The sequence below is a fragment of the Chrysemys picta genome, chromosome 7, assembly GCF_011386835.1.
Source record: "Chrysemys picta bellii isolate R12L10 chromosome 7, ASM1138683v2, whole genome shotgun sequence".
Lineage (NCBI taxonomy): Eukaryota > Metazoa > Chordata > Testudines > Emydidae > Chrysemys > Chrysemys picta.
In genome coordinates this window covers 39,677,458-39,701,629 of record NC_088797.1, presented here as the reverse complement: position 1 = coordinate 39,701,629, position 24,172 = coordinate 39,677,458, and the positions used below count along the sequence as shown (strand labels likewise).

The 24,172-nt window shown below is 43.3% G+C and overlaps 1 protein-coding gene across 3 annotated transcripts in view; it reads left to right on the top strand.

Annotated features, from left to right (window-relative positions):
- Positions 1-23,323, top strand: part of HRH1 (histamine receptor H1) — an 82,711-nt gene extending 59,388 nt beyond the window's left edge. For all 3 annotated transcript variants that reach the window (XM_065553120.1, XM_065553121.1, XM_065553119.1), the window contains one exon: positions 18,494-23,323. In XM_065553120.1, the coding sequence (XP_065409192.1) occupies positions 18,601-20,034 (1,434 nt within the window). In that variant the 5' untranslated portion in view covers positions 18,494-18,600 and the 3' untranslated portion in view covers positions 20,035-23,323. The remainder of the gene's footprint in view (positions 1-18,493) is intronic.
- Positions 23,324-24,172: the final 849 nt, after the last annotated feature.

Sequence of the window (24,172 nt, the reverse complement as noted above, 5' to 3'; positions counted from 1 at the left end):
ATTTCTCAAGCTATTAGTTGCTAAGTAAGAAACTGACAGGTGAATGCTTCTTGATTCCACATGTGCAGTTCATCTGTTTATATAAAGCCTTCTGCAGGTGCAGGTATTATACTGCCTGACAGGACTTCCTGTACTGTGCAGTTAGAGTCGGCATGATTCATCTAGATTTTCTCAGGACATTCCTGATTTTAGTAACTTGCTACCGCCAGGTTTGCTTTCTTTGTCCCATTTGTTTTTGCAGTGACACAGTTTGCCTCCTAGGGACTCGATCTAGGGAGTGAAAGACAAACACTTCTCCATCTCATATGGATACCAAAGAAGTGGTTGCCCTAGCAACAATAAGTGCTTAAAAGCTCTGAGACCTTTCCCTGCTAATGTGATAACGCTTCAGGAGTGAGTTTCAGTAATATGAATAATACAAACAAGCATCCCTTTCAAACATATTCTGGTTTAGGGAAGCAGGGCAGGTTCTGTGGCTTGCCAGATATGGGCCTTATTTTGTGCAGTTTAGCACTTTTCTCTGGCTATGTCTACACTGACAAGTGTAAGACAAAACTTTTGTCGTTCAGAGGTGTTAAAAAAACAACACCCCCCCCCCCCGAAAGACAAAAGTTTTGCTGATGACAATCACCAGTGTGAACGCTGCTCGTTGGGGGTGGAAGTTTTTTGTCGGCAGGAGAGCTCTCTCCTGCCGACAAAACAGTGGCTACACTGCGCGACTTTTAGCGGCACGGCTGTAGCAGCACAGCCGTGTCGCTAAAAGCTGTATAGTGCAGACATAGCCTCTATTTCAAATGAATGGATTTTAATCACTCGTTGTTGCGGGGCGACGACTCACCGGTGCAGCGCCTCCTGCTGGTTGTCCAGGGAATTAGCTCTTCCAGCCCAGAGCGCCCTCTACAGGCCGGTGTCTCGCCTGCTGCTGGCCCTGTGTCCTTCCCAGACCCCGGCACCCCTTGCCCAGGGGTTCTGCCCACTGCAGTACCCCCACACTCAAGGGTCTCCCCTCCCAGGGGAACCCCCAACCCCACCTTGCCTCAGTGGTTACTGCCAGTTTCCATATAGCCCCCGCTCACTGGGGCAGACGGCAGTCTGTAAGCCACTCATCATTGGCAAGGGGGGGTTGGACCAGCCGCCTCTGCGTATCTCAGCTGCCCCTCTGCAGCCCCAGTAACTTTTGTGGGTCCTTAACTAGGCCTGCAGCCTGGTGTTTTGCTAGGCTGGAGCTCCCCAGCTCCCTCTGCCCTTCCCCAGCACTGCTCCACTTCAGGTACCCTGCTAGTACCCTTTGGGTACGTCTTCATTTACCGGAGGGTCCGGCGGCAGGCAATCGATGTTCTGGGATCGATTTATCGCGTCTGGTTAAGACGCGATAAATCGATCCCGGATGTGCTTGCCGTCGACGCCGGTACTCCAGCTCGGCGAGAGGAGTACGCGGCATCGACGGGAGAGCCTCCGTGCCGCGTCTGGACCCGCGGTAAGTTTGGACTAAGGTACTTCGAATTCAGCTACGTTATTAACGTAGCTGAATTTGCGTACCTTAGTCCGAAGTGGGGACTTAGTAGGGACCAGGCCTTTGTGGGCCCTTAACTAGATCTGCAGCATGGGACTATGCTAGGCGGGAGCTCCCCAGCACTGCTCCACCCTAGGTACTCTCCTTGGCTTCCCAGGCAGCCAGGTCCTTCCTTCTCTGGGGAAGCTAGAGAGAGTGTCTCTTTCTTCTGGCCCATAGTCCTCTTATAAGGGCCAGCTGGGCCTTGATTAAGCTGACCAGAGCTGTGGCTGCTTTCCCAATCAGCCTAGCTTTTCCCTCCGCCGCAGCATTTCCCAGGGCTGTTTTAGGAACTTCAGGGCAGGAGCGGAGTGACCACCCCACTACACTCCTGCTATAGCTAGTTTCAAATTAACAGTCTGGAGTAAAAAGACCCATCCTAACTGTCCCCCAAACAAACAATTTTGTTACACAAAAGTTATTCCCCAAAGATGGCTGTAATCTAAAGATCCATAATTTGTTAGTACATACAGAACTCTAAATCATGGTTGTTCCAAAGCTGCCATGCATGCCACTCATGCTACAATAATGGTAACAGGGCTGTGCTGTTGCTGAACTTGCTACTGGGGCCTCTGAAGAAGCTGTAGGTTAGCTATTGATGACGTACCAGGATGGGTGAGCAAGATGAGATTTCTTCTCTGGTGAGGGAGCTACAGTCTTAGACAGATAGAAGGGAACCCAAGGAGCAGCCAAGCCTGAGGAATGGCTGGGAGAATTTCTGGATTCCGTGAAGGCAGATCCTTCTAAGTCATTCCATTGGATGTCAGCCCCTGGTGATTTTCCATTATTTAGCCTATTGCTAAATAATGCACCGGTACTATAGTTACCAGGGGTCTTCAGAAAAGTTTTATGTTTAGTGGTCTAGAAGGTAAGAGAAACTTTCAAATCAAACAGGAGCATAAGAACTGTAACAGAATAAAATCAAAACCAGTAAAATATGTATTTGGTGCTTTAAAAGAGCCAATTTCACAAAGCTGAAAACAATTGTGAGCCAAATCATCTAGGAGAAAGAATTGATATAGAATAATGTGAATGATAATTTGGAACGGTTTAAGAACTTTTTACGAGATGCCCCAAAAGCTACAATCCGGAAACAAGGCTACACTGGTTAAAAAAACCAACCTGGTTTAGAGGAGAAATTAAAGCAGCTATAAAAAAAATATAACTCTAACAGATGAAAAAAGGGGAAATTGATAGCAGTGAATATAAATGAAAAGGTAAGAATTGTAGAAAATCAATAAGGGAAGCAAAAGGACATAAAGCGAACTATATGGTTAGAGTTAAGGACAATAAAAACTTTTAAAAAGAGAGTTGGGGGGGGGGGTGTTTTAAGTATATTAGGAGCAAAAGGAATCCTAACAATGGTACTGGTCCTTGAATACATGCAAATGGTAGAATTTTCAATAATGCAGAAAAGGCAAAAGTGTTCAATACATATTTGTTCTGTATTTGGGAAAAGTTAGATGATGTATTCATATACACCTCTACCCCAATATAATGCTGTCCTTAGGAGCCAAAAAATCTTACTGCATTATAGGTGAAACCATGTTATATCGAACTTGCAGAGTGCGCAGCCCCCCCGGAGCGCTGCTTTACTGCGTTATATCCGAATTCTTGTTATATCGGGTCGCGTTATATCAGGGTAGAGGTGTATGTTGATGATGATTAAATACTTTCCAACAGTAACTTAGAAGGATGTTAAACAGAAGCTAATAAAATTAGACATTTTACATCTGAAGGTCCAGAAAACTCGCATCTAAGTGTTTGAAGAGAGCTGGTCAAGGAGCTCCCTGGACAACTAATGTTAATTTTGAATGAGTCATGGAACACTGGGCAATTTCCAGAGTACTGGAAGAAAGCTTATGTTGTACAAATATTTAACAAGGGTAAATAGAATGACCCAGGTAATTATAGGGCTGTCAGTGTGACGTAGACCCCAGGCAAAATAATGTAATAGCTGTTACAGGCCTCAGTTAATAAAGAATGAAAAGGAGGATAATATAATTAATACCAATCAACCTGGGTTATGGAAAAAAAAGATCTTGGCAAGCTAACTTGATTTTTTTTAAATGAATTACAAGTTTGGTTGATAAAGGTAATAGTGTTGATGTAATATACTTAGACTTCTGTATGACATTTAACTTGGTACCACATGACATTTTGATTAAGAAACTAGAATGATACAAAATCAACACAGCACACATTATATAGATTAAAAACTGGCTAACTGATAGGTCTTAAAATGTAATTATAAATGGGGAATCATTTAGTTGGTGTGTTTCTAGTGAGGTCCCGCTATGGGGATTGGTTCTTGGCCCTATGCTACTTAATATTTTATCAATGGTGTGGAAGAAAAAATAATTACTGATAGTTTTCAAATGACACAAAGATTGGGAGTGTGGTAAATAAGGAAGAGAACAAATCACTGATATAGAATGATCTGGATCATTTGATAAGGGGAGTGCAAGTAAACAGGATGCATTTCAATACATCCAAATGTAAAGTTGTACATCTAGTAAGCAGGGGTGAAAGTAATTTACGTTTCCTACTGGTACGGTCCAATCGCAAGCAGCCCACCTCTCCTACATACTTCATGGATCCCTCCCATTGCATGACTTAGATATAGAAAATAAAGCTACTACTACTACCCATACTGTCTGTGATAAAACTTTAATATTGGAATAAGCTTGAAAAAGTGAAAACTCACTGTCATATTTTTCTCCTTGTCCTTCCACCTCCTCCAGCCAGGCTGCGGAAGGCGGCTAGGCTCCATGCTTCCCCCCCACACACACCCCTCCGCCTTGCACTCAGCAGCAGGTGCAGCGGCTCCCCTCTAGCTTGCTGTGGGGAGCAGGGGGACTGGCTGAGGGAAAAGCCTGCTCAGGACGCTTGCCGCCTGCATAATAACAGTTTAAACTCAGCTGTTCCCTCCGCAGGTCAGCCCGTGGGATTAGGGGCCATTTCTGGCATCCTTGTTAATTTCACTCACAGTTGTGTGTGTGTGTGTGTGTGTGTGTGTGTGTGTGTGTGTGTGTGTGTGTGTGTGTGTGAGAGAGAGAGAGAGAGAGAGAGAGAGAGAGAGAGAGAGAGAGAGAGAGAGACCAAGGCAGGGGCAGTTTTTTTCTGCCCCCTGGATGAGGGGATCTTCAATAGTATAATACACAAAAAAATACAATCAAAATCGGGAACCATTTTCAAGTTCAAATCTATCCCATTCCCTCCCCAGCAGAGGATCATGGTTGTGATACCCAAACTCCTTGCAGATCCTCTTTGAAATGTTACTGTTAAAAAAAATGGAGAACGTGGTAGGAAGATGTGTCATGATGATTGGAGTTTATTTTGGGCAAAGGAATTTTGCTAAAGCAACTAAAGATTCACAGGGAAAGCAAATAGCCCAATAGACAAAACCACAAAGCGATTGGAGGGGAAAACTGGATATTCAGGGAAATTATTGTGCCTCCTTTGAAAGAAATAATAGTTTTCATTCCACCTTCTTTATATATTGAATTAAACACCTGAAATGTCCTTAGGACGTAGGGGTGCAATCTCAGATTTCCTTTTTGTTTTGTCAATGTTCTGCAGAGTGTGGAGGCTGAAATTGACAAAACTTTCTCTAAGTATCTTGTATATTTCATGAAGGCTATTCTGGTTGTCCTTCTTTCACCCCGTCTTCCCCCACTACTTTGTTTGTGACACATTCATACACATAATTACTGTATGTATTACTGTCCTTGTGCAAGTAAGCGGCCACCCATTGCAGCGGCCAGGCGCATTTCTCCAGGCGTGCAGCCCGTTGGTAGGGCGCCGGTGCCCTTTTGAGAGGTGGGGGGATGGGGGAGACAGTGTTTCTGCTGCTAACACCTCAGGAACTTCTGCTTAATGTGTGTGTTGCTTAATGGTGTCCTGCCCCAGGGGGGTGTTGGTCCGACACCTACACTGAAGAGCTATCTTTTTTGAGAGATCCATCCATACTATACATATAAATTTATAACATACCTGGATCAGAGTAGATTTAGATCTGTCAAGCAAGACAAGAAGATTTTGTTTTCACAGGAAGACGTTCATGTAGTTGTTCCAAACGTTAGCTTTTGAGTGCCATACTGCCACATGGTAATCATGCAGCCTTGCTTCTTATTGGTCAAGTCTTGTCAGGCGCGCAATTAACAGTAGGAGGACAGTAAGTGGGGGGAAAATGCCACCTAAGAAGATACACGTTCAACAGACCCTAACAGGTATGTTTAAACGTAAAAGTGAGGAAATGGGGGATTGTCAGTCAAAAAGAACAGCAACAAATGAAAAAGCTGTAACTAGTCATCCACAGGGAAAAAACACTGATACTTTTACACCTTTGTCATGTGGTGAGCCGCAGCCACCACAAAGAGAGGAGACAAATGAAAATGCTGAATTGCCGGGTCAGAAAACTGATACTCCATCACCATACCCTGCTGTGTGGTCAAAAATGCAATTTGAGGAATTCAAAAAGAAAAACTACTGGCTTTTTGCTTCAGGTGGTAAACTTGGGTGCACAGTATGTCATGAGTTTAAACTGTTATTATACAGGCGGCAGGCGTCCTGAGCAGGCTTCTCCCTCAGCCAGTCCCCCTGCTCCCCGCCGCAAGCTAGAGGGGAGCCGCTGCAGCCGCTGCTGAGTGCAAGACAGGGGGAAGCGCGGAGCATAGCCGCCTTCCGCAGCCTGGCTGGAGGAGGAGAGGGAGAGAAACAACCAACAAATGTGACAGTGAGTTTTCCCTTTCCAAGCTTTTATTAGCTCTGAGTTTAAGCTGTTTGTTATACAGCCAAAGGAAGTGAAAGTAAGCCGGTATTGAATGCTCCACTTTCTTGCCAGTATGCTGCTGCACTTTTTTTTAACTGGTACGCCGTACAGGCCCGTACTGGCTTACTTTCATCTCTGCTAGTAAGCAAGAATGCAGGCCATGCTTATAGGATGGTGGACACTATCCTGGGAAGCACTGACTCCCATCCCATTGACAGCAAGCCTAATGAGCATCCCTGTACTCAGTGCCAATTAGGTTCATCTGCAGAGCATGAAAAGGTGAAGCTGGTCACAGAGCAGAGGGGCAAGTTTGGCTTAGTAGAGAGACTGTGAAGGAGTTCTGCCTGAGGCGGTGACTAGCCTTCCCTCCCCCACCATCCTTTGTTTAGGGAAGACAGGGGCTCTAGATGTCTGCTCTCTGTCAGAGACCTGAGGAGCAGCACCAGGGACTGGAGATAATTAGACTCAGAAAGGACCCCAAGACTGAGCCCGACTCCTGCAGGAAACAGTGATCTTGCCCAGGAGAGGTGGTTCTGGAGGGAACCCAGGGCAAGAGATATACATATATGATGGCCAAACCCAGACTGAGAGCTGGCTGACTACAGTGATCATGGTGGATCATTAGCTGAACATGGGCTCCCAGTGCAATGCAATGGCCAAATGTATGCAGTCATTGGATGTGTAAACAGGACAAGATCGAGTGGGAGTAGAGAGAAGTTATATTACCCCTGTATTAGGCACTAGTGAGACTGTTACTGGAATTCTGTGTCCAGTTCTGGTTTCAACAATTAAAGGGTGTTGACAAATTAGAGAGGGCTCAGAGAAGAGCCATGAGAATGATTAAATAATTGAAAACATGTCTTATAATGAAAGACCCAAGGAGCTTAATGTATTTAGCTTAACAAAGAGAAGGTTAAAGGCTGACTTGATCATAGTCTTTAAGTGCCTACATAGAGAACAAAATTTTGATAAGAGGGCCCTTCAATCTAGCAGACACAGGTATGACAAGATCAATGGCTGGAAGTTGAAAAAGACAAATTTAGACTTGAAATAAGGAACACGATTTTAAGTGAGGATAATTAATCATTAGACCAATTTGCCAAGGGTTGTGGTGAATTCTCCATCACTGGAATTTTTCAGTCAGGATTGTAGTGTTTCTAGAAAGATATGTTGTAGTTCAAACTGGAATTAATTCAGGAAAGTTCTATGGCCTACGTTATGATACGCAAGATGTCAGACTAGATGATCACAGGGGACCCTTCTGGCCCTATAATCTATGCATTTGCCATGTAAAACGATACTAAACTCTGGTTGTCGCCCAGTGGATGTCCTGCAGCATGATGAAGAATCAATGAAAAATAAGACTAAGTAAATTACAAATGATTGTACTTTAAAAGCACTCATTTCTCAAGCCTCTGTGAGAACCATACCCTGAAAGCAAGTGTGTGCAGAATGTAATTTCACTGATTTTTGGAGATGAGAAACAAGTCTGTGTGTGAGAGAGAAGCTAATCATCTGCTGTGTTAATGGCTTCATGAAGAACAGAAGGTCACTAGGAGCAAGTGGCTTTCTCAGCCAAAGCCAAACTACACATGTAATTTATAGTGAAAACTTAGCCTCATCCTGGGGTTTTGCTTGATTAATGTAAAGACTCAAAATTCCAGCCCAGCCCTTCTTTGCAGCTCTGGCTTCTCTAAGCTCTTCCCTGAGGACTATTCAACACACACTTCCTGTTTCTAGAGATCTCCCCCCACACTGCTTCTATCCAGGGTGGAGCTTAATGAGCTGCACCTACAGCAGTGAGTCAGCGGTGACTTGCTGAGCATCCCCCACTAGGATCAACACCTGCTAAGGGGGCAGGCAAGGAGAACATTCCATCCTGGAACAATAACAAACAAGCTGCATTTGCTCATTTTCATTTGTAAAGGAAGCTTTACGTAGACAGTAAAAATGAATCCAGGCATTTTAAAACAAGGTGGGGACTTAGGAATTCCAAAGAGCTGGCCAAGATGTTGGACTGTTTGTTTTCATTAAATTCTGTTCTATGAGTAGTACCTCTAGACGCTAAGATAATACAAATCATAAAGTAGCACCTGTCTGCTATTGTGGACGCATAAATAATGGTAAATATTAAAGCAGACTGGTTCAGTATTACAGACATACAGTTAAGGGTTGGTATCATTGCTTAGGGCATGGGGGGTGATTTGCATTTGATATTACAGTATGATGTAGGGCTACTGATTTTCCATGTATTTTCCAGGGACGAAGTTGAGTTTCAGGATGTTGTGCCATTCATGACATAGAATTGCACTGATGTGTTGTGATACAACTTTATTTCAGAGGGCAAAATTAGAGGGAACTAAAGCCATATGTAAAGGGCAGTGTGGAGCTGCACTGCCTCAGGAGGAACACCATGCACAACATCTTCCAGGGCTATTCCGTGTGCACAATCAGCACCATTCATTCGGATGAAGCTTACTGCTCTCCTTGGTACGCTGACCCCTCTGCAGGCCAGTGCAAAGTGAGAGGAGATCACATGACTCTTCCTCTTCCCCACCCCTTTTTAGAAACTTATTTCCTGAAAGGGGAGCAGGAATGAATGGTGTCTGTTCTCTCCAGAGAGCACGCAGTTCAGGGGTTTCCACTATGAAAGCCATTGTTCGGCTATGAAAGGAATGCAGGGAAAGCAAAAGGCCTCTCCTCCCCACACAGCTGAGCAAGAGCCATCACCATCTGGCTTCTAATGTAAAACCATCATGTCACAGTGCTGAACTTCTTGAGCTCTTCAAGTAGTGTGTGGGTGAGATGATCCTGAAGATCTCAACCCTTTAACTGCAGTCTCTTTGGGGTGTTGGATTCCATAGTGGAGAAGGCAGGGATGGCTGCTGCCAGGGAACTGCAGCAAAAAGATTCAGTATTTGTTCTTTATCAAGTTGTAAGTCATTCAGTCTCTGGCTACAGCTTTTGAACTGTTTGAAAGAGCTTATTCTGCTTTATCAAAGGACAATTAGGTGGAAGTATGTGCTGGGAATGTCATAGTCACATGGAAGGAGACAGTACAGAGAAACTCTGCTAGTTAACTATTGTCTTGGCTTGTTTCCTCATTAACATGCTCCAGAAATGCCGTCTGTATGCATACAAACTCAAGGTTGTACAAACAGTATATACAAGAGCCACAGAACAACCAATTTCATGGAACAGGGGTTGAATTTATTTGCTCAAGAGCAAAGATGCAACATTTGGCCCAAATTTCTGAAGTGCTCCTAACCCAGCCTTGACATTTATATGCCTAAAAACTGGGGTACACAATTTGGGGTCCAACTTCAGAGCCTGATACTATAAACACTTATTCCCAGGCATAGCACTTCTACCAGTAGCAAGTGTTGAGAAATGAGTTGTGCAAAGTGCTTTTTATGCGCCCTAGTCTACACATGTGTTTATTACAATAAACATCAAAAAGGTCAAGGACAAATTAAGGCTGCTCAGGCTGCACTATAAGGATTAAGGACTGAAGTCACTCTTTAGTTTGCAATTCAATTAAATTGAGTGTCTCGGGTACCTTGCCATTGTGATGAGAACAATGGTCTAGTGGATGGGACACAGGATCACGATCGCGGCTTTTTTTTTTTTTTTTTTGCTTGGGGCGGCAGAAATGCTGGAGCCGGCCCTAGCAGTAACTACTCAGGTCAGACGCCTCACTGCTGCTGCTGCTCTAAATGTGGGATTCAGCTGGAATCATCTTTTCATTTTACAGTTTTTATCACTAATTTCATTGGAGGATCCCTGAAGCATTAACTCCCCCTCTCGGTTATCAATCACACTCTATTCCCCTAGTCCCTATGGAAGGAGAGCAGTACATAGGTGTGGTAGGGAAGCCAGTGGCAGTCTGGTTTGTAAGCATATGTTAATAATATATGAAGATATACCTATCTCATAGAACTGGAAGGGACCCTGAAAGGTCATTGAGTCCAGCCCCCCTGCCTTCACTAGTAGGATCAAGTACTGATTTTTGCCCCAGATCCCTAAGTGGCCCCCTCACGGACTGAACGCACAGCCCTGGATTTAAGCAGGCTAATGCTCAAACCACTGAGCTATTCCTCCCCCACACTGAGCTAGTTCTGAATTCTGTGCTTCTTCTGGGCATTCCTACCCAACTGAAGGGATGATGTGGAGAAAACACACATGGCAGAAACTTGCAGACTACCCTGAATCTGATTTTCTCTTGGGCAGGTATTCCATTGTTTGCACACTTGCTCTCCCTAGTCGCAGCAGCAACACCTGTTGTTTGTTTTATAACACCAGCGTTAATACTGGTTCATAAGAGTGCAAATGAGGATGGAATGAGGAACTTGACTTTTTGTGAAGAGGGGTTTGGAGATTCAACTCCAGCACTGGCTACTGAAATGTGAAAAAGACGGAGTTAGCATGGGGCAGTATCTGTTGTCTCTACTTCCAGAATAATTGGGATCAGAAATCCAATACATGACTTGTTGTTTGATTTATGCAAACACCATAGACCTACATATGCACACACGGATGTTTAATGTCCTTCACTGTTGCTTTTATGAGCTAAACAGACACTTCCTGTTAGACTTATCCAGAATTCAGGGTAGTGGCAGGTCACCGTCACAGGTAAGATTTTTTTTTATAAATCTTTGGAGCAGATTGTTGGTCTTCTGACCCGACTTTCAGAAGCTTAAAATATTATTAGGCCCTATATCAGCCTATAAAGAGAACTACTCCACCTCCTGTCCCATTCTCCCTCTTTTTCTTTCTACCATTTCTCCTTTAACAACTTTTGTGGCATTGTGCTTGTTACACCCTAATAAAAATGGAAGAAATGTAAGCAATGTATAAGAGCTAGGTATTATTATTTATGTTTATAAGGGCCAAACTTGCAATATACAACCTCTGCCTTTATGTTCGAGAGTCCGCACATGTAATTGTTTGTACATGCAAAAGGTGTTGCTGCATATATTGTGCATAACTGTTGTCTGTGCATGCAGAGTCTATCACTCACTTCTGATAGCTCATGCAAAACTGTGTGCATAAATGAGTGTCAGGTCAGAATATGACCTTCATATTGAATAACATTAAAAATTAAGCATGTTTTTCTTCCTGAGATTCTGTTTCTGCTGCTCTTCCCATTTGAGCCAGATTCGCTGAGGTGGGTAGATCAGCTTCACTTGCCAAATGCCATTGCACCTGTTACACATGAAGAAAAACTCACTGTTGTGCATCTAGATCAATGGCTCTCAACCTTCCCAGACTACCGTACCCCTTTCAGGAGTCTGATTTGTCTTGCCTACCCTCAAGTTTTACCTCACTTAAAAACTACTTGCTTACAAAATCAGAAATAAACATACAAAAGTGTCACAGCACACTAGTACTGAACAATTGCTTACTTTCTCATTTTTACCATATAATTATAAAATAAATCAACTGGAACATAAATATTTTACTTACATTTCAGTATATAGTATATATAACAGTATAAACAAGTCGTCTGTATGATATTGTAGTTTCAACTGACTTTGCTAGTGCTTTTCATGTAGCTTGTTGTAAAACTAGGCAAATATCTAGATGAGTTGATGTGCCCCTTGGAAGACCTCTTTGTACCCCTGGTTGAGAACCCCTGATCTAGATCAGTGGTCCATACACAGATCTGTGTAACCAGATGTGCAGATGTGTTTGGTGTGTCCACATGCATGACCGTCTTGGTCCAAGTTTGCATGCATTTTCCAGGCACAAATAAATTTACCTCCTTGGGAAAAATTAGCCCTAAGGCCCTCCTCTGTGACAAATTCCACAATCAGCAATCCTTGCTAACTGTAGTGACCACAATGATTTATTCCCTTGTGTTATTTCTGTCCACGTCATTAGACACTAGATACTTCACTATTCACCTAGTGCTTTGTAGTCTTATCTCATGTCTTAAAAGGATTAGTTCTGGTAATCTTAGATGTTCAAAATCCACTGTCCTATTTATTTTTGTATTTGTAACAATAATAACAAAATCTGTTTCTCTTAATTTTCACCTATAAACCACCTCTACTTCAACAAGCTGGTTGTTTTGTTTTCCCAATGAAGCTAAAGCACACACATATATAGAGAACAATCTGATAGGGGTTGTGTGTACAATACATCTGCCTGCTTATGCTCAAAGAGCTTTCTATTGACTCTCACTAACAGAAAATGTATATAGATAGTTTCATTTAAAACATTGTTCACAATTAATTTTTTAAGGAAACACATTATGCATTCACTGACATGTGGCAGGGCAGTGCTAGCAATAAACATGGCCCTGATTCAGGAGGGTACTTAAGTATCTGCCTATGTTTTACTCATATGCTTAAAATTAGTTTAAGTACCCTGCTGAATTGGAACATATGTTCAGAGTTTGTATTTTAAAATAGTAACTATAGTTATGTCTACATTTGAGCTGGGAAGTGTGGTAGATGTGCCAGCACTAGCTCCACTCAAGCTAGCCTTCTACGAATAGCAGTGTAGCTGGGGGCACCATGGGCAGTGGCTCAGGCCAGCTACTGGAGTACAAACCCTTCTGGCCGCTGGCTATGTACTCAGACAGCTAGCCCAGCCTCCACCCAATATGGGGGGAAATGTTTTGTTATTCTCTATACAAATCAATAAATTAATTGCATAATATAGGGGGGTTTCAGAAACCAGATATCTGTCTGTCAGCAGCCAGAGATATCTGTCTGTCAGTGGCTTCTGTGTCTGTGCCTGCTTAGCAGACTAAAAATTAAAATCTCAGCTGTGCCAGTCAGTGTCTGCCAGCTCCCATTTCATTGTGTACACTTTAATCCAGTCTCCTGGGTTACTGAAAGTTTAGAAGATGCTCAAATAGATGGCATGCAGATAGCTGCAGCTCACCAAGGCCTCCTGCAGAATCTTAATGCTGAGGTAGAGAAGAGACGATTACTGTTGAGCAGAAAGACCAGGGCCTTAACTAGGAAGGGGTGAGTAGGGCAGCCGCCCAGGGCACAGAGCTGCCGGGGATGCAAAAATGGGGCAGCCTGCAGAATCGGGCCCAGTGACCCCAGCCGGAGCAGGCTCCCCAGGATTAGAACCCTGGCAGGGCGGCAGGCAGGGTTCTGAGTGCTGCTTAGCTTCTACTGAGCATGCCCATTGGGGGCAAATGGGGGTAGGGATGGGAAGGGTCTAAGCAGGGGGTGGAAACTGACCAAGTGGACGGGGCAGGGTATCAAATAGCTGGAAGCAGGGACAGGAGAGGGGCCGAGGAGCAAAATTGGGGGGGAGGGTAGGAGCCAGGTTCAGCCCAGGGGTGAGGCTCTGCCAGATGGTAGCAGAGGGCAAAGCCCCAACAGGATGAGCCACCTGCACTGTTTGCAAAAATAGGGTGAGAGGGCAGAGGGGCTTCTATGCTCAGGCAAGAAAACTGAAGGGGCTGCTTGTGATTTACAGTTAGGGGAAGCAACCCTAGAAACAGAAAGTAAACATTGCACAAGTAAAACATGCCTTTAGTCAACACACACACCCTGCTCCCTCCTTCAGCTGTGTGTTTCTGTTACTGTGACCTGCCCTTACTTGTTGCTGCTCTAGCCTGATTCAATTGTTATTACAGAGACCAGAATAAGGAGCCTCCCTCTGATCCACTGGTATAATGCTCCATTAACTGGCGCACTCACACATCAGGGAATTGACACCTTCAGGGCAGACTGGCCCAGGATGCTGAATGCACCTTGACTTTTCTTTTTCAGTTGTGTCAAGACAGATAAAACACAGCCATTTAGTATACGGGGGAAGAGACCAATAGGGAAATCTGCCTTGGGTACAGATCTAGAGTGGAGCTGCTGGTGAGCTATGCACTAGCGAAGAAATGTATCCACTGTGACCTGTGTTTGTAGCATTCTGGGCTGTGGCCCAGCCAGTCGTTTCCTGACACACTTCTCTATGAGACCAGGGCTATCACCTCAGTGTTATGTCCATCTAGCCCAGGGGTCGGCAACCTTTCAAGAAGTGGTGTGCCGAGTCTTCATTTATTCACTCTAATTTAAGTTTTTGTGTGCCAGTAATACATTTTAACATTTTTAGAAGGTTTCTTTCTATAAGTCTATAATATATAACTCAACTATTGTTGTATGTAAAGTAAATAAGGTTTTTAAAATGTTTAAGAAGCTTTATTTAAAATTAAATTAAAATGCAGAGCCCCCCCGGACCGGTAGCCAGGACCTGGGCAGTGTGAGTGCCACTGAAAATCAGCTTGTGTGCCGCCTTCGGCACACGTGCCATAGGTTGCCTACCCCTGATCTAGCCACTATAACCATGGCATTGGCATTGTCACACACTGAAACACAGCATAATCTGATTTCACAATCACCACAGCCATATACTTTCTTCTGTCTCCACACTTAGGCTTCTTATCAGCTGTCACAACATAGCTTCCCCAACCGAATGATACTTCCCACGCTGGCCTTATACAAATAAGCTATACTACTATAATCCTTCACCTTTAAAGGGGCATAATCACAATTTGCTTGGCAGGATTCAGCAGGAGAAATGATCAGGTATAAGTCAACCATAATATTGTATCAGGAAGCAAACAATAATCAATACTCCTCTTAGAAAAATAAAATCACAATGCAAAAGGTAAAAAACAGAAATCTTACAACCTCCCCCCGCACCAAAAAATGGCTGTCTTCCCTATATAAAGGCCAGAGAGACGGTGGCTTCTGCTTATAAAGAGTCAGATACTATGTTGGTAATTCAGTTGCTAGATAATCCACCTCCGTGGTAAATTCGTTCTTTGTTTACTCTTGGGTCCCTTTTATTCTCGGATGTGGCATTGAGAGAGGTGGCTGCTTATTCTAGTCACAGGCTCACTGTGAGGTGATGGAAAACCACCTGTATCATATTTTTATAAAACAGAAATGCAATTTTGTCTTTCTGAATGTTTCATGCTATTCAGCCATTGTAGTATCCATATTTATGTTACAATTATTTTCAGTCCATGTTTTTTTTTCCAGTGCCTATCAATGAGTTTACTTAAGGGTTATATACGAAGGTATTATAGGAGGTGCTAAAGGATTATGTGAAAATTAATGTAACACCTAAAAGAATTATACAGTAGCTTCTTTGTCTACGTACTGTACAATACGAGAAAATAAATGCATTATCATTACTCTATAATATCCTAACTCATATAATTAAATAAAAAACAGTAGGGGGCACAAATATGCTTTCTCACCCAGAGCACTAAAATGCCTAATCAGCTCTAAGGAAGAAGATTCATTGAATTTAACTAAGATTCTGTGCCAAAAGTACTAGACAAATAAGAATAATTCCCTATTCAAGACAAATCATAACAAGCAGTTTCTCAGACACTGAGAGCAAGTTATAGTGTGTATCCAGTGCTGCCTCCCCTCAGCTGCTCAGGTCTTGTCTACGCACAAGTTTGAACTGATTGAACTAAAAGTGCTTTTAAAAACTGATTTAGTTAAATTGGTGCAAAATCTTGCTATGGAATACTCTTGGATTCATTTAAACCTGGCTTATATCCAAATAGCTTAAATCAGTTTCTTACTGAGTTAAGCTAAATGGATATAACAAGCTTTTGGGGTTTGTCTTCTTTTTTCAGTTTTTATTAGCAGAGGGACACCTCTACCTCATTCTTGCACTGTTGTTGGTTTTTTAACTCCAACAGGCATCTGGTATGTGTGCATGCAGGAGTGTCTGTGGTTAGACCAAGGGAAATTATTTGAGAACAGTTCCTGTAGGATAGCTTTTCAAACACCTAAAACAACCCTAGGTTAAATAATCTCACTTTCTATAACACTAGTTTGAAAGGATTAGAGTTTTAATCGGTAAATATCAGTAAACAGATTTCACCATACACAAACTGATGAAAAAAATATTTCCATGAATGATAACTGAAATTTCAGATAGGCAAAGTAAGCAAAAATGCTGGTTGAGCACTAATTAGAATTTGATTTACAGATATTTACTTTGTATATTTTGACAAGTAATGTTGAAGATTTGTATTTTAACAGTTAAAACTTTAACTTTTGAATCCCAGCATCTACTGTCAGAGAATTATTGTCTGACCATCCCTATTGTCTGACACCCCCAAATTTTCCACAACTGTGAAAATTTAAATTGGTAAAAATAAAAAATGCTTAAAAATAAACATTTATACTATCCATCAAATTTTTGTACAAAATTCAGTTCTGCCAAAGCCCATATAAGATCACACATGCATATTTTATGGGTTGGGATTTGTTTATTAATCTTGAGAAATCTTGTTTTCACCAGAATTTTTAATTTGAATTTTAAAATGTAGTAAGTTGTGTCATCTCGACTTGGAACCTTTCATGTAACCCTGTGTTGAGGAGGAAGAGATTATCTATTATGTAACCACCTATAATTTTGACTGGATGCCTTAAATGGCCTCAGATGCCGTCTCATCCGTGGCTTCACTCTTAGGATTGGTAATGCCTTATTATTTTGGGGCTGATAATTTGGGAGGGCAGTAGTCTTATTTAACTATCAGATAAAGCTTATGAAGAATTACTGGTTTATTTGACACAGATCAGCCCAATAATTAGATTAATGGATGATCTGACACCCATCCACTTTCATTTTGTTATTTATAGGCAGCTTATTTTACTTTCTTTTCAATCAGTTAATTAAGTAAAATATATATAATTGGAAATCTGGATGGACTGAAAGTTTCTTCCCCAGATGTCAGGATCAGAATTATGAGGAACCTGATAGTAAATAATTGAGATAACTCTGTTCTTGTGCTGTATATCTTTGATTTCCATATGTTGTTGGGTTTAGTGAATGCTGTGGGATGCCTTTCCTATTCTTGATGTCACTTCCTATGAGGTCTCCATTGGCTAACAAGGTGCTGCCTAAGTAGATAAAATATTCTACTTTCTTGATGTTTTAGCCTTCTAATGTAATGTTGCTACTTGACATCTGGGTTTTGAGGATATTTGTTTCAGCATAACTGATTCTGAGCCCAGCTTGGCCTGCTGTTGCCAGATTATCTGTCTTCGATTGTAGCTTTTCGGGGTGTTTCTCAATAGCGCAATATCATCAGCAGAGTCTAGATCTTCAAGGCATTTTCCATCTACCCATGTTATACCAGTGTGTGTGTTGCTAATACACTTCTTCATTAACCAATCTATGGAAATGCCAAACAGCACCAGAGCTAGAATGGAGCCCTATTTCACACAAGTACCCACTTTGAATTCCTCTGTCTGATTATTCACCCTTACAGAGCACTTTGCATTTCTATACATGGCCTTAGTGATGTAGTGATGCTGATCACTAATACAAGCTGTAATCAAGAAGCTGAAAAACAAAACAGCAGGAGATGATCAAATCACAGCAGAAATGCTAGAAGCAGTTGCTATAACTGCCCTAACAAAACTGACAGAACTGTTGAATGAAGTCTGAGAAAACAGACCCTTCTGACCAGTGGAAACATGGAATCATTGTCAGAATGCCCAAAAAGGGTGATCTCACTGACTGTAACTAGAGAGGAGTTATACTCCTCTCTGTTGTAGGGAAAGTCTTCTGCAGCATGATAGTACACAAGATGAAAGAGGCAGTGGATGTAAAGATTAGAGAAGAACTAGCTGGATTCAGGCCCAAGAGATCCTGTGTAGATCAGATATTTACACTAAAGATAATCAGCAAAGGATGTATAGAATGGCAGCTTCCCCCTCACCTCCCCACTATCATCAGTTTCACTGATTTTCAAAGTTATCTGACAGCCTGCACAGACATATATTGTGGAATATTCTTCAGACCTATAGAATCCCAACTAAAGTTGTCAACATCATTCAGGCCATATATATTTCTCATACAACTCACTTGACCTTTCCAAGCCTTAGTTAAAATTGATTAATGTTTGAAAAGCCCTGTCAAAGGGAAGATATTATGCTAAAGTGTGCAGTATTCTTTTTATTTTATTGCAATTACTGAACCAAGGGAAGTTATGGAATCCCTGTCATTGCAGGTTTTGAAGAGCAGGTTAGATAAACACCTGTCAGGGATGATCTAGGTTTAGTTGGTCCTACGTCAGCAGGGGAGAGGGGCAAGGAGATGGACTAGATGTCCTCTTAAGTCCCTTATATTATTACACATTTCTATGACGCTATTTTTTTCTCTTACAGAGTCACCAAAAGAACCAGAAAGCAACACATCATAAACTCAACCAGGCTTGTGAACAAGAGTGAAATACCAGGATCCTGACTTTCTGCTCTGTGACCTTGAGCAAAAGATGTGTGAAACAAAGAACTCAACAGTGGCTCACCCAATCCCTCTAGGTCTGGCCCTGGGTAGCATCTCGCTGATCACAGTCATCATGAATATTTTGGTCCTGTATGCAGTGAAAAGAGAAAGAAAGCTGCATACAGTTGGGAACCTTTACATTGTCAGCCTATCAGTCGCAGACCTTATAGTTGGTGTAGCTGTTATGCCGCTGAACATTATGTACCTACTGAATCACGAATGGGTACTGGGCAGACCAGCCTGTCAGTTCTGGCTCTCAATGGATTATGTAGCCTCCACAGCCTCCATCTTCAACCTTTTTATATTGTGCATAGATCGTTACCGTTCAGTTCAGCAGCCACTCAAGTATCTCAAGTACCGGACCAAAAGTAGAGCTTTGGTAATGATTTCTGGAGCTTGGCTGATTTCTCTTTTGTGGATCATCCCGATTCTAGGCTGGCATGCTTTTGCCAATGGAGGGAAATGGAAAGTGGAAGAAAAGACCTGTGAAACAGAGTTCTCCAAAGTCAGGTGGTTTAAAGTGTTGACGGCCATTGTCAACTTCTATGTCCCATCTTTACTGATGTTATGGTTATATGCAAAAATATACAAGGCTGTCCGGAAACACTATCAGCACCGAGAGCTCATCAATGGATCGTTTCGGTCTTTCTCAGAAAGCAAATGTATACATCGTGATAAGGTGCAGGAAAAGCAAAACATTGGCCACAAAAAGCCAAATAAAGATATAAACACGAGTCTTTTGAAAGGAAGCTCTGTAGACCCTTGCTGCAATGTAAATCTCTACTTCCCTCAGTCCAAAAGTATGGAGGCAAAGCTTGAAGTCAGCAGCTTTGACAAACCCCCAAAGGCTTTCATTACAGAAGCTGACAGCAAAGTTGTAAAACTGAGCTGTTTTCCCCTTGCCATTACCCAGATTCAGCCAGGGCCAGATAAAGTGGGAATGAAGTATGTGCCTGTCAAGAAGGGGCCTTGCTCACAGGCTCCAGAACTGACACAGAGTGACACGTCAGATGAGCACACTTTCATTGAGGGGGCCTCCTGTAAAAATGACTCTGATCTCACCCCGATCCCAGCAACTTCTAGTGCTGAGGAAAAGACTAACAAAGACGCTGCAGGCCTCAGTTACCTGAAGAGCACCTGGCGGAGACTGCGCACCCAGTCCATGCAAGGGGTGCATGTGAACAGGGAGAGGAAAGCAGCCAAGCAGCTGGGTTTCATAATGGCAGCTTTTATGCTGTGCTGGATTCCCTATTTTGTGCTGTTTATGGTAATAGCCTATTGTCAAAGCTGTTGCAATTACAGTTTCCATATGTTCACTATTTGGCTTGGTTATGTGAACTCCACTTTAAATCCATTCATCTATCCCCTCTGTAACGAGAACTTCAAGAAGACATTCAAAAAGATCTTTCATATTCACTCATAATACCTCATCAGGCTGTTTTTATTTGGGGTGAAAAAAAAGTGAATCCATGATTTTTCAAAGAAAGAAAAACTTTCCAGTTTCAAAGGAAATTATGAATGAGGTAGAAGGCTTTACAAATTTAATTCGTAGAACTATCACGTGAAAACACGTATTTACATGACAAATAAGAGCTTTAAAGTTCAAAGTATTTAAAGGGGAACTGGCTTTGACCAGGATTCCTGAAAACTCAGGGCTCAGTCTCAGGACTGCTATGCTAATGTACATATTTTACAACTTTTAAGACTTCCTTTTTCCATTCTGTAGAACATAACTGGAGAAATAGACAGAAATCTTCAGTGGTTATGAGCTAATTAGATATGGAAAGAAAAAAGACTTCAGTTTATATGTTCACTCTAATGTTCATGTTGTCTTCTGTAACTTACTTTTTTTTTAAAAGTTAACCTGGAGACATGCTGCTTGTTAAAGGCAAGATCTCCTACAAGATATGGTATTTCATGTAGTCAAAGTCTGATCTTGAACTGTTTGAAAATGTACCCTATTTATTTATAAATTCCCCCAGAATCATGCACTTTTAGAGATACCAAGTTGCATTGTCACGTACTATAGAAACTTTTGATATTGTGTTTGTGTTGATTTCCAGCAGCATTGTTCATTTTATTGGAAAAGAGATCAATATTTTTTCTATATGCTAAAATTTTACCATATTTAAAAAGACTTCTCAAACCCACCATACTATAGTCACCTTTGCTAAAAGAGAATACAATTGTTTCTAAACTTGTACTGTAATCTACTTTTTCCTCCTTCCTACAACTAGGACAAGCCCTAGCAAGTTTCCCTAAAGCTGGTGCAAATATGCACACATTAGGTGAACTCTTCACACAAAGCTGCATACAGCAACTGATCTTTTCAAGGAAAGTGAATAATTCGAGTACATTTTCCTTTCCCATCATTTAAGTTTAATTGCATCTTACAAGCCACACTGTAATGGCTATTACACATTTCCTGAACTAAGCTATGAATGGACCACTTGTGCCAAGAAAACAAGCAGCTTGATTTGGAAGGACTGGAGAGCCTTGCAGAGGTGACACTAACAATCTGACACTTGCCTATGCATTGGCTGACTCCTTTGCCCCCTATAGCTACAGTGTACCAGTAATCCCCAGAAACAGACACGCCCTTCCACACAATAGGAATGAACCTCTACCCCAGTGAGTGCATTTAGATATAGATTTCTAAATATGTATTAATTAAAGGTCAGAGGAAGACAATAAAATATAGTTCCTTAGAGCAGTAGTTTTCAACCTGTGGTCGGTGGAGGTCTGCAGACTGTGTCTACACTATGAAATTATGTCGAATTTATAGAAGTCGATTTTTTAGGAAGCGATTTTATACAGTCGATTGTGTGTGTCCCCACTAAGCGCATTAAGTCAGCGGAGTTTGTCCACAGTACTGAGGCTAGAGTCGACTTTCGGAGCATTGCACTGTGGGTAACTATTCCACAGTTCCCGCAGTCTCCACCACCCATTGGAATTCTGGGTTGAGCTCCCACTGCCTGAGGGGGCAAAAGCATTATCTCGGGTGTCAGTCAGTCAGTCGCCCCTCCCTCCGTGAAAGCAATGGCAGACAATCGTTTCGTGCCTTTTTTCCACGCAGACGCCATACCACAGCAAGCGTGCAGCCCGCTCAGCTCAGCCGCCGCTGTTGTGTCCTGGGTACTGCTGGCAGCAGATGGTGCAGTAGGGCTGCAAACATTGTCATGCTTCCACTGCCACGCTACTCTCCTGCTCTGGCAGCAGACGGTACAATAGGGCTGCAAACCATCATCACGCTTCCGCTGCCACTCTGCTCTCCTGCAGATGCCATACCACGGCAAGCATCGAGCCCACTCAGATCACCGCAGCACTTATCACCATTGTAAACACCTCGCGCATTATCCTGCAGCATATGCAGAACCAGAACCTGCAAAAGCAGATGAGGAGGCGACGGCAGTGCGGTGATGAGAGTGATGAGGACATGGACACTGACTTCTCTCAAAGCACAGGCCCTGGCAATTTGGACATCATGGTGGTAATGGGGCAGGTTCATGCCATGGAATGCTGATTCTGGGCCCGGGAAACAAGCACAGACTGGTGGGACCGCATAGTGTTGCAGGTCTGGGATGATTCCCAGTGGCTGCAAAACTTTTGCATGCATAAGGGCACTTTCATGGAACTTTGTGATTTGCTTTCCCCTGCCCTGAAGTGCAAGAATACCAAGATGAGAGCAACCCTCACAGTTGAGAAGAGAATGGTGATAGCCCTGTTGAAGCTTGCAACGCCAGACAACTACCAGTCAGTCGGGAATCAATTTGGAGTGGGTAAATCTACTGTGGGGGCTGCTGTGATCCAAATAGCCAACGCAATAAAAGAGCTGCTGATATCAAGGGTAGTGACTCTGAGAAATGTGCAGGTCATAGTGGATGGCTTTGCTGCAATGCGATTCCCTAACTGTGCTGGGGCGATAGACGGAACGCATATCCCTATCGTGGGACCGGAGCACCAAGGCAGACAGTACATAAACAGAAAGGGGTACTTTTCAATGGTGCTGCAAGCACTGGTGGATCACAAGGGACATTTCACCAACATCAACGTGGGATGGCCGGGAAAGGTGCATGACGCTCACATCTTCAGGAACTCTGGTCTATCTGAATGGCTGCAGCAAGGGTGTTACATTCTAGACCAGAAAATAACCGTTGGGGATGTTGAAATGCCTATAGTTATCCTTGGGGACCCAGCCTACCCCTTAATGCCATGGCTCATGAAGCCATAAACAGGCACCCTGGACAGTAGTCAGGAGCTGTTCAACTATAGGCTGAGCAAGTGCATAACGGTGGTAGAATGTGCATTTGGACATTTAAAAGCATGCCGGTGCAGTTTAATGACTTGGTTAGACCTCAGCGAAACCAATATTCCCATCGTTATTACTGCTTGCTGTGTGCTCCACAATATCTGTGAGAGTAAGGGGGAGACGTTTATGGCGGGGTGGGAGGTTGAGGCAAATCACCTGCCCGCTGATTACGCGCAGCCCAACACCAGGGCGGTTAGAAGAGCAGAGCAGGGCGCGCTGCGCATCAGAGAAGCTTTGAAAACCAGTTTCATGAATGGCCAGGCTACGGTGTAAAAGTTCTGTTTGTTTCTCCTTGATGAAAACCCGCCCCCTTGGTTCACTGTACTTCCCTGTAAGCCAACCGCCCTCCCCTCCCCACTTCAATCACTGCTTGCAGAGGCAATAAAGTCATTGTTGTTTCAAATTCATGCATTCTTTATTAATTAGTTACAGAAATAGGGGGATAACTGCCAAGGTAGCCCGGGAGGGGTGGTGGAGGAGGGAAGCACCAGGTGGGGTGGTGGAGGAGGGGAGGAGGGAAGGACAAGGCCACACTGCACTTCAAAACTTATTGAATGCCAGCCTTCTGTTGCTTGGGCAGTCCTCTGGGGTGGAGTGGTTGGGTGCCCGGAGCCCCTCCCTCTGCGTTCTTGGGCGTCTGGGTGAGGAGGCTATGGAACTTGGGGAGGAGGACGGTTGGTTACACAGGGGCTGCAGCGGCGGTCTGTGCTCCTGATGCCTTTCCTGCACCTCAACCATACACCGGAGCATATCAGTTTGATCCTCCAGTAGCTTCAGGATTGCAGCTTGCCTCCTTTCATCATGCTGCCGCCACCGCTCCTCTTGCTTCAGCCATCTATCTTCTCACGCGTCCCTCCTGTCCTCACATTCATTTTGTGCTTTCCTGGACTCTGACATTGTCTGCCTCCATGCATTCTGCTGGGCTCTTTCAGTGCAGGAGGACTGCATGAGCTCAGAGAACATTTCATCGCAAGTGCGTTTTTTTTGCCTTTTTATCTGCGCTAGCCTCTGGGACGGAGATGATAGGGGGAGTGTTGAAACATTTGCAGCTGCAAGAGGAAAAAAAGGGAGAGTTGGGTTGACCATTTAAAATGGGTCAGCCATTTAAAAGGAGGGGGTGCGGTTTTCGGATTAACGTGCAGCACAAACCCAACTAACCCACCCCCCCCACCCAATTCTCTGGGATGATCGCTTCACCCCTCCCCACAGTGCGTGGCTAACAGTGGGGATGATTTCTTTTCAGCCACAGGCA